General features: G+C 38.2%; 1 protein-coding gene across 1 annotated transcript in view; it reads right to left on the minus strand.

The window, feature by feature from the left end:
• si (sucrase-isomaltase) overlaps window positions 1-11,743 on the minus strand; it is a 68,184-nt gene that overhangs the window by 6,162 nt on the left and 50,279 nt on the right. The window contains exons 35-40 of the mRNA XM_032510107.1: window positions 7,714-7,862; window positions 6,905-6,989; window positions 6,656-6,712; window positions 5,621-5,745; window positions 5,109-5,197; window positions 2,066-2,115 (exon numbers count right to left, since the gene is read on the minus strand). Coding sequence (XP_032365998.1) covers window positions 2,066-2,115; window positions 5,109-5,197; window positions 5,621-5,745; window positions 6,656-6,712; window positions 6,905-6,989; window positions 7,714-7,862 — 555 coding nt within the window. The remainder of the gene's footprint in view (window positions 1-2,065; window positions 2,116-5,108; window positions 5,198-5,620; window positions 5,746-6,655; window positions 6,713-6,904; window positions 6,990-7,713; window positions 7,863-11,743) is intronic.

Here is an 11,743-nt window from a genome sequence, read left to right on the forward strand (position 1 = left end):
TGTGACGTCGCAGAGCTAAAGGTTTTATTGTGCGTTCCATTTACCTCGGAACTCGGAAGCCGAAGCTGGGAAAGATGTCACACCTGAGTTGAATGTGTTCCATTTACAAGTCAGATTTTAATTGTTTTCTTTAGCTCTAACCAGGTTAGTCATTGTTAGCAATACACGTTTATAACAACGCATTATGCTGTTTTTTTGCAACATGTCCACAGATAGAAGTTGGACAGCACTGAGTATACGCCTGATTTAGAGAGACACAAATAACACAGAAGTGCTTATAACTGTACATTACTACAGCATTCTCAACTGTTGATGCACGGAGCAGCCAAGTGGGATTTTGAGCTCAGGGTACTCTGTGGTTGCTCAAGTTCCGAGCTCAGAAATCCGAGGTCGGGGGGGATGTTTTCGACTATGACCTTGGGAAATCAGAGTACAAATGGAACGCACTATTAAACTCTAACTGTTATGTTGACGCCTGTGTAGGTCACCTGGTAGAACACGCACCCTGATACGAAGGCTCAGTACTTGAAGCAGTGGGCCAAGGTTCAACTCCAGCCTGTGGCCCTTTGCTGCATGTCAATCCCTCACTCTCCCCTTTCATGTCTAAGCTGTTCTATAAAATAAAGGCCTAAAATACCCAAAACTTATCTTAAAAAAAGACTGTAAAGTGTTCTTTGTTCAAGCATTTGTACATTGTGATTCAAGTTTAAAGGGCAACTATAATATAGCTTTTTCAGGATTATACTTGCATTTTGTGTTTGTACTACAACATGTTCACATGCTTTAATGTTAAAAAACACTTTGTTTCTTATACTACCCATGGCTGCTGCACCCGTATTCACCCTCTGTGTGAGATGCTCTGTAGGAGCGCCTGTCTCTCTAAGCCATCCTCCCAAGAAAGCCCAGTCTGCTCTGATTGGCCAGAATGCTTCCTGGAAACATTAGTTGAAGCTGGAGCTACTGCAACGGAGTACATAGCAGGACTTGGTAATGTGAAAAATCACCAATAAAGGCTCCTAAAAAAATATATTACACAACTGGACGTGTCCCAGCAGTAAAGTTACCATAATTTGGTGTTTAATGGCCAGAATTGGCCAAGATTACAGCTATGTCACCTTAACATGTAGCTGCTTAATAGTTAGCAGTATGGTAACGTTAGATCGTGGTGCAACAAAACAGCGCTTTTTACAAAATCACAGTTAAAGCCTCCTAAACCAAAGACTACCCAATTATACATGTTTCAACTGTAATGCAACCCGGAATTGGGGAGAATTTCACAACATTGGCAGTCCCGATGACATTGTTTACTGTCGTAGCCATGTAAGGTTAGCTACTATAGTTAGCAGTGGACACTTATACATTATAGCAACAATCTCTCAAAATCGTATGGGGAATTCAACGACAATGGCAGCGAAGATGACATTGTTCACTGCCATTAGCATGTAGTTACTGGACATGCAACAATGTTAACATCGCGGTGGCTTCAAAAAAAACTACACTTCAGTCCTGCCTACTTAGAGCAGATGACCAATCATAGAAGGCCGGCTTAGAGTTGCGCAAGACTTAACCGAGAGCAGAAAAACTGTTGAAAACAGAGTATTCAGAATAGTCTGAAATCTGAAAGTTTTAGTTCACAGGGATTTGCCGAAAATACATTTAACTCATTATTTGTTGTGGCCACATTTAACATGAAAATCCAACATTAGGATATTGTTGATATGACAGAAAACACGGAAAAGCATAATATGTCCCTTTTAATGATGGTTATAAAAGTATAATTATTAAGTGATTTGTCAACTTAAGCATTAATTCGATACAGGTGTCAAAAGAAGAGTTCCTACAGTGAGAACTCTCTCAGCCAAAAGGGGTAAAATCTAAATTCAAATCACCACCTTAGAGTTAAACATAAATTCTGTGCAAATGGTTTCCAATGGTTAACCTTTGATATCCGCCACCCACTGCTCTGTTGCATGGTAAAGCAAGGCTCATTCTACAGTCTGGCTGCATCAATAGCAACAATGATGATAAAAAAAAAAAAAAACATGTAGTTTGTTTTTGAACTCACCTTTTCTGCTGTAAAGGAAGTCAAAAGATACTGTTGTCGCTCAACTGTGTCTGAGGAGAAAAAATAGGGGTGAATTACACACAGAGCGAGAAATGGAGACAATGGAGGGACCAATAGCAGAAGACGTATTCAGAACCTTACCTTAAGTAAAAGTACTAATACCACAATGTAAAAATACTCTGTTACAAGTGAAAGTCCTGATTGAAAATGTTACTTAAGTAAAAGTATGTAATTATTAGCAGGAAAATGTACTTATTAAGTCCTCAATGCAGAAAAATCCTCCCATTTTAGAAACCGGAACCTAATCAGTTCATCTGTACTTGTTGGCCGTTATATTGTTGGGTAGTTTAATTTATAGTAAAACATTGTATTTTATGACGTACATGTGTTTGGTGTGTAACAATCACTACTTGTAAAGTAAGTAGTAACTAAAGCTGTCAGATTAATGCAGTGGAGTAGAAAGTAGAATATTTCTCTCTGAAATGTAGGAGTAGAAGTAGAAAGTGGTATGAAAAGAAAAGACTCAAGTAAAGTACAAGTAGTTAAAATGTATATGTAATTACAGTATTCAGTAAATGTACTTAGTTACATTGCATTACTGGATGGGAGAGAGAAAATAGGTGTGGGAAGACCTGAATGGATGACAGGGGGACAGAGAGATGCCACACAAGTGAATAAATGAGACACTGAATGGCTAAGTGAGTATTTATTTTGACCACAGGACAGAGTTTGTATTCATTTGATTGACTGGACGGACACCTAAATAATCACTTGATAAGGTGCATGAACGAGTGAGTCATGTAGTGAATGGTTGCATTAAGAAGTGAATGAAACACTGAGTAGCTGCATTACTAAATAAAATATTGACTCATTAATAGACTCCATGCACTGACTCATTGCACATCATGACTTCAACTTATTAGTGGTTGATTACATGAGCAAATAATAGAATTAGGGTAGTAAAATAAATTATAGACTAGCTATGCTGCTTAACTGTATGAAAGGCTGATGGATTTGCTTGTATGAATGAAACTGATGAGTAACTAACCCACAGATGAGTCAGCCTGACTGACAGCAGAGTGAATAGCTAACCCTCGAAAGTGGCACTTAAACATGCAAAACTCCAGAAAAGCAGATAATACAGGTAAGTAAGCAATATAGCTAGAGGCAGACCAAACAAGAAAGACAGAGGGAGGCTAGGCTGCAGACAGAAAGACACAGATGAGAAGAGCAAGGGAGCAGATAAAAGAGGAGTGATGGAGAGCATATCTCTAGGCAGCAAAACAGGGAATTACTGTAATAGTTTCTGTCACTCCTCTTTTCTGTCATCCCTAGTTCTCTCTCTCCCTCTTTTCCTTGTCCTTACACAAACACAAAAACATCTGTAGTGAAGGAGTGAGAAAAGGGTAGGGATACTATGTTGTACTTGTCTGTGTGTAATTAATACAAACTATGAAGAAATTCACATGCAGGAAAAAAAGAACTTCATGTGCTTTCTCAGATTGTACATGAGTTTAACACACATGGGGGTCAATGCACTCATGTGGATATTCATTTCTTGATTTTCTAAATCTATTAAACTTATTAAGAATATATATCAAAACTAACCACTCAAACGTCCTGAAAGACTTCTCGTAACAGTTATGGACAAAATACACATAGCAATACACTGGTAAGAGCACACTACGTTTAAGCATGTATCCAGCTAATTTAAATAGCTAACATTACTGTGTTGTGTTCAATTCATTTAATACTGACACAATGTAGTGTCCTATTTTATACTTGTAAAGGTTACCTAAACATCCAAGGAAATTTAAGCAGCTTAACACAGAACAATGCACCTTGTGCATTACAACAACAGACACATTGTACAAGTGCATTGGTCAGCTAAATGTAACAATGTACTGTAACAATTTAATTATGTTTAACCTCACATGGGGGAAAATAAAAGCTCACAAAAGCATTCCCTTCTACTAAGTGGGATCGAAACTAAATAAAAAATATATAACATATGCATGTAACAGTTGGGAGTGTAACATACAACTAGGGCTCAGCCTATATAGCACAGTTGAAGCTATGGCTTATTCTTCAATTTCTTTGGATAAAACAGTACATTCTCAAATTAAAAGTTTACTCTTGTCAAGAGAACCGTCCGGAAGGGCTTTGAACTTGCCATTCAAAAGGCTCTTTTTTTTACCCGTTTCTGCTCGGGGAGGTTTGTTTCTGCTAGCCATTCACCACGTTACTGCTGCATCACTTTCTGGTTTCCAAAACTACGGAGAGGCCTGAACTCTAATATGTTAATAGCCCGTCAAAACAAATAGTGGCGTTAAAAGGAATTTGTTTTAAGTTGTTATTATCACATTACTTTTGACAACCCTACTAAAAACAAAAAAGTAATTAAAGCCTGCCTGATATTTTAATTTCTTACAATCAAGATATGAGCATATAGACCGAATCACTGTAATATTGTGCTAACACAACAGTCACGTCCAGGTAGACAACTTGTTTGTTTGTTTGAATTGAGGAAGTATGTGACTGCTGCAAACTGCTCTATTTGTGGTGTCATTTTCAACCGTAACTGTATTGCTTAAATATATGTAACTAACAATCTGCAAACAGAAACATCTCACCGCTGGTCGGTGTGACTGCTAGTTTGTGTGCTTTCATTTTCTTTAGTCTGTGGCCCAAAAGTAAAATAGGTCTCCACCCTAATGTTAATGAAGTGTTGACATATGACAGCATCAAACATACATTTTAAATGAATGAGATGAGAGTATATCCAGTTGTTGCTTGCCCTGTTTGCTTGGCACTTATCGCTGTTAAATTGATTGTAAGGGACACAGGGATTTTCTTCTCAGAAGTTGTTGTAAACAAACATTGTGAGTGGATCTAGACCAATTAAGGAAACTCTTAACTTTTTAAAATGAATAGTGACTACTATGAATAATAAGTTAACATGAAATGACATGCTATTCCAATATTCCAATACTAGACTGGTAAAAGTACACAGCTGGGGGGGGGGAGATAACCTTTCACTTACCTATTCCTTCTCCATCATCCCAGAAGAACAATCCTTGAGCAGTTTGGCTGTCACTCAGGGCAACGATCAGTCCTAAAGGATTCCTCCGACTTAAACAAAATGGGTTGAGAGGGTTATAGCTGATTGTTAAAGGACACCATCTATTTATACCTGCTGCCGAGGACAAATACATTAACATTCCTGCTGGGGGGATCCACCTGATCTCACCTCTGCTGGAGCTTTCATCGCCCTCTCACCGTCTCTCTCATTCTCACCACCACTTTCTTTAACTCACACTGACAATCATACAGTATATGGCATTTCATTTTGATGAATGTTATACAAAAACACACTCAAACACAAAAGCAATGCATACACATGTACCCCCCTTAACCCGGCACCCTACAGTCTCTGCACAGACGTTAACGCAGACAGAAAACACACACACACTTCACACTTAACACACAGGAAACTGACATGTAGCTACAGTATGTGCTTTCATGATACATCAGCCATGATGTGTGTCCACTCACCTGTAATATGTAGTGTTCTGTGGTTTCTGCCAGGGTAAAATATACCCCCCTCTGATATGAAGGTTAATATGATCCAAGGGTGTGGGCATGCTCAACATTTTGCCGCGCACTCCAACATCTTTGGCCTAATGAAAGCAGCAATAATTAAATACTATTAAAGCAGTTTAAATACCATAAGTAATTTAACTTCTTGATTCATTTTATACAACAATTCCATTGTGGTTAATTGGCATTTGAATGCCAGTTAATCACAGAGAATGCAATAAAAACTGTGACCTCTTTAAAGGCTACTGTTGAGCCATTACAGTAATTTATGAAAGAATTCTTTGCAAACTTCTTTCTCCCAGTGTTTTCTACTTTGTCCTTGATCCTTTTTCAAACAGCTTGCAGCTCTTTGTGTGCTGAATGGACAAGTTTAATGGAGGTAACCACTCCCCTCCACCATCTCATGCACCCATTTAAATGGTTGTTTCTCGAGTTTTGTTTGGCTTTATGATGCTGTCTAACAGATGGGGAGTCCCCTAGCAATAAAGAGACAGAGCGATTGGTTTGTTTTTGTCATCAAGACGCCTTCTGCCGTTGTTGAGCTACAAGTCTGTAATGATGTTGTCAAAGATGTCTCTTGTTAATATTGTCATTCGGGTTTTTCTTGTAGTTGTGGTCTTAGTCTTTTTCTTTGTCTTGGTCTAGCTACATATTTGTTTTTTTAAAACTATTTTTTTAAACATAATGCACCTTGTAGATGCAGTGCTTTGCATCTTTAAGGTAAGATATGATGCACAGATGTACTCTGATATGTAATGAATTGGTATCCATACACTAATTGGCCAGTCCAATGTGCTATATCTTTCAACAATAGACACTGTTACTGTTGTTCAGTGTTATATACTGTACTGTTGTACCAACGGTGTGCTTAAATAATCATTTTTATCTGCAGTATTTATGAAATGCATTAGACAATACAGGGCAGGCTTTGGATTCTGTGAAGTCTTCTTCTTTCTCATTGTTTTCTGTTTATTATGCACTTGGACTCACCGTGTGGAAGTCATACCAGCGTGCATTAGGAACGTAGCCATCTACACTCCTGGCTCCCTGTCAATCACAGAGTCAGTTAATCAAAAGTAATAACTCCAACCAAATCATAGAGAGACACAAGCAGAGTAGGTAGACTGACAACTATCTCTGAAATGATTTAAAAGTTGCATCTGTGATATATTTAATAATGCACAGTGATATGAGTAAAAAAAAAAAAGCTAGAACGTGTGCATTTGTGTGTGAATTTACCTGGTCGAGGGCAGGTGTGATAAGTAGGGCAGGTCCCCAGAGGAACTGCTTGTAGATGTCCCATGTGGTTTTATCATTCACAAACCTGTGAGACACCGGCACAGATGCCATTAAGCCTGACGGAATCTTTTCCTTTTTTCTTTTCTTTTTTTAACTAATGCTGTCTCCTGTGTCCTTAGACCAGACGACAGTTCAAGTGCTCATTCAGAATTCAATGGTTTGAAGATACAAGCCAAATATCCCTGCCAGACTCACCCTGCCAGCTCCTTAAATACCATCTGTGACTTTAAGAGTCTCTTAAAATGAATAAATATGTTTTTTTCATACAGTTACACACATTCACATCTGATAGCTGGCCAATAAATTTTAACAGAAAGTGCCTTGCTCAAGGGTTTCTTGAAGGCAGCTGCTGTGGCAGGAAAGACACAAATTTGTCTTACCCTGTCAAGTTATTCAAATCAGAGTAAAAGTCACAAACCAGTATAGATATATACATTAAGGGACTTTTTTTCTTGCAATTAACACAAAATCTGTAGCTAGGTATGCTTTCGTGGTAACATTTCAACAACTAGTTAAAATAATAAAACAGTGGTGCTGAAAACACATTAAAGCACTTACATGAAAACTCTACCTAAATTGGTTTTTAGTCCAGCCACCATCATGTATGCCATTCTGCATACTAATGGAAAGCAATGTAGTGTAAATTAAAGTTATCTTGCCAGCAAATCAAGAGAAAAGATTGATTCTGGTAATGACTAAATCATTTGATTAAGTGATTACATGTAATGCCCGTGTGTGTCTGTGCTTACTCATGCAAAAGTGGTCTGACTACTGTGCTTCCTTTGGTATGAGCCTCAAACATCAGTGTGTACAGGTAGGGCAGGAGGGTGTAACGGATGTTCAGGACGTCCCGGGATGCCTCGGCGAATGTGGAATTCCAAGCAACAGGATCTTGTCTCTGAGAAAAGAAGATTATAAAAGACAGGTTAACCAAAATGAATAGTAATAAAAACACTATCTCGGGTAAAGAGGCCTAGAGTTGTTTAAGTGTAAACCCCAAATACAATAAATCAATATATCAGGTGATCCCCCTAGTCAAAAAATTACAAGTCGACAACCTGTTTTAGGGTAGCCTGGCTCCACCCTACATACGTACTTTTTATTTTCCTTCAGTAAAATGTGCAAGAGTCTGATAGGACCAGGCTAATCTTAGGGTATGCAAAATGTCCAAATACCTGTACAGCATCCACTGACTAAGATTGTTTACTTGTAGCTAGAAATAAGTGCTCAGTGTTGGAGTAAACAGATTTACTGTTTCAATAGATGTACATTTCAAAAGCTCTGTCTATGGTTCATTTCTCTCATTTACAAGCACAGATACAAACGGACATGCAGGGCTCTGCAGGAAAAAAAACAGTGGAATATGAATGTATTACTTTTACATTTGTCCGTGAAATAAATGTACATTTACACACAGCTGTGTTTTTCGTATCTTGTCACTGTGTATCAAGACTTGACTCTTTCCTATATGGATTTCACAACATGCTGTAATTGAATTACTTTAAAATGTTACCAGGCATGAAGAGAGACACTAGCTAGTTTGTAGCATGCCAGAAATACTCAAATGTCCTCTGTGCATTTAAACAGATAAATGATGCACACAAACTATTCTGCCCCACACTGTGCTGACATTTACCTCATTTTTAATTGGCAACAAGTGTAACGTCCTTTTAAAAGACAAGGTCAGAAAAAGAGGACACGGGTGTTCTGTCATTTTGTAGATATGGGCCAATCCAAATATATTATCAGTCTGGTCAAGTACACAGACACACACACACACACACACACACACACACACACACACACACACACACACACAAACATACTGGGGATCATGAACATGTTCAGCTGAAGCGTGTCATCACCATATGCTCCTCACTATGATACTGTGTGTGTGTGTAGTGTGTACTTTGTTTGCATATGTGTGTACGCATGTGTTTGCAGGGCTTCTCTCAGTTTGTTATGCAGTTAAGTGTGAATATGTGTGTCTCCTGTCTTTTAATTTAAGAAATAGATGGCAGAGAGCAACACAAATGACAGACATTTTCTTAAGCTGGGTCAGATTTGTTAATAGTTATTAACTGTAGCCCAGTGGTTCCTAAGTACAAGCCTAACAGCACACAGTTGAATACTGAACATTTCCATTATCTTATGACCTAAGGAGTTGACCAGATTATCATTTAATTTTCTCAGGAAATGTACTGCACTGCAATTATCTGGAAACCCAGGAGTTCTTCTACCTGGCACCCTTTTCAGTAAACCTTCTTTTGCTCCCTCATGTCTAACAATCAGATGTATTTACTGGGAAGTAATTAGCATGATAAGTTGTGTGTAATAGAGACAGAAAGTGTGAGACTGATCAAATGAATCTGAATGAATGAGTATGAGCTTCCTTTGCTTTCACAATTAATGACAGGACAGCTACAGTTGATGCAATGCATATATTGTTGTACAACCCAACCTGAACCCGATGAGTCCATTAAAACAAACTATCGGCAGTGGTTTCGGGCTATTTTGTACAGTGAAGCTACAGGCTACAGATTTCTGACAGCCACTGGCCACATTAAAATTGGAACAATCAAATGAGTGTGTGGATTTGTATTGTCAGGATTAACAGGTTTTATACATCTAGCATAGGACCTTGAGCTGTGGGAGCTGGCTCTGGTCATGTGGCAGTTAATGGAAGAATATCACAGCCACTAAGTGGTACGATTTAGAAACTTTAGACATTACAGCTTGCATTAATATAGGTTAATTGTAAGGTTAGTTATTTAGATATTCCTTCCAATTATGTCACATCAAACTCAAGAAATATTAAATAAATAAATAATTTGAATAAACATGGTCAAGAATCACATATGACTGCTGCTCTTTCACCCTACTGGCCCCTGGATTGCAAGGACCATATCAGTCCTCAGCCTTTAATACAGCAGAACTCAAAAAGACTGTCCTCACAACCTTTGTCGGCAGCTAATGCACTAGTGAAATTTGCAGGGTAAAAAGGTTGGGTTAGACAGCTGACATTCAGTTTAGCATTGTATTCCTAATCTAGCATTCAATCATGGAAGTCTGCCCAGTTTTGTGAAAAGCTGTATAGTCATGGGATGAGTTTCAGAATTCAGTGATGTGTTGCCTCATGTTTAGGTTTCCTGTTTATCATTTTCCACAGATTTAACCTAAGTTACCATTATGTTTAGTTCGTGCCCTGTACTCTCATTCTGCCATGGAATGTGAACATGGATGAATAAGGGCATACTCATGTCTAATAAGTAAGGGGACATAACTAATTTTATTATTGGCCTTTTTAGTTAGTTACTAAAATAGCCAATAATAGCAATATTGATATTTTAATGTGTACAGATGTAGACGTATAGTTTTCTTACTTTAAAATAATGTTTATTAATGCTAGTTTGGCATGCCCACTTAAATGATTTGGGTGTTGTTGCTGTTATAACGTAATAAGTTAGGACAAAAACAGAATAATCTCCCAAAAGCTTGGTTTATACTTTTTAACATTCAGTCGCACAAATGTTGACAGTTATATCAGACTGTCGAGTCTTCAGGGTAGACTTTTCATCTATGGAAAGCCAGAGGAGGGATTGATGAAGAGATGGAAGTAGGGGAGTGAGAAGCAGACAGAGAATCTGTCTCATGAGTTCACCTAATTTATGACCACATTGAAAGTGGTGAAAGACATTGTGACACACACTGATAGTAGACAGATACGCATGTGTGTGCGCACGTACGGCTTCAAGGAAAAATGAGGTTATCTGGCTGTGTCAGCCCCTCTCATCTTTTCTCTCCTCTGCTTGGTCTTTCTCTTCATTTATCAGTCTGGAATCAACTCACTCGCCCCATCTCATAAACCTTTTGAGTTTCTGTTTTGCATTGCAGAGCACACATCATAAAAAGAAAAATATATTTTGATGAACAATAATATTTCCCTTTATTTGAAGAGCAAAATGCATGACTTGAATATCCCTACACTGCTTAAACCATTGGCGGATAATGTATATATTGTTCAATTAATTTTGCATTGTTCTGATATGACTGTGAACACTGCAGCAATTGCTGGTACAGTGAAATTATCTCAAGGTTAACATTGAAAGTTGTCTGAGGGCAAAGAGACACAAGGCGTGACGAAGCTCTGGGAATGACTCTGCAAAAACTCTGTTCTCTCTTTCTCTCTCCACTGTCTCTGACCGTGTGTACCCTCGGGTCTGGTGTGTGGTGTTAATACTTTTTGTCAAATGCCTTGTTAAGCAGACCAGAGGTTACAGTCACTAACTGTCTGATGATTGATTTATATGGCTGACTGAAAAAAATAATACAGTTTTTACAGTAGACTACATGAATAGCTGGCCTTAACTCCCATTTCTCCCTTCTTTTTTCCCCCTCACCTTTTCCTATAATCGGCAAATTGTTTATTATTCCAGCTCTCATGTCCTCAGCCCTACTCTGTGTCACCACCATTTAACTTGCTAAATTGCTATCTTGTTTTATTCCCCGCCAATTTTATCCCTAATCATTTTTTTCTCTTTCTTTGTTTCATAACCTCTGAACTTCTTTTCTCTTCACCTCTTTATTCCTTTCTTTTGTGTTTCCAATGTCCGTATTTCACCACTTGATCCTTTTGTTATTTTTCCCCTATTTGTTATAAATATATGTACTGTTTTTCCACCAATTCTCTCTCCATCCTTCTTACTTTTTGTCTTCCTGACTCTTGAACTGTCATTTTGTGCTGCCCTCTCCTGCCCTGTGTGTATGTGTGTGTGTGTG

Source organism: Etheostoma spectabile, chromosome 3, assembly GCF_008692095.1.
Source record: "Etheostoma spectabile isolate EspeVRDwgs_2016 chromosome 3, UIUC_Espe_1.0, whole genome shotgun sequence".
NCBI lineage: Eukaryota > Metazoa > Chordata > Actinopteri > Perciformes > Percidae > Etheostoma > Etheostoma spectabile.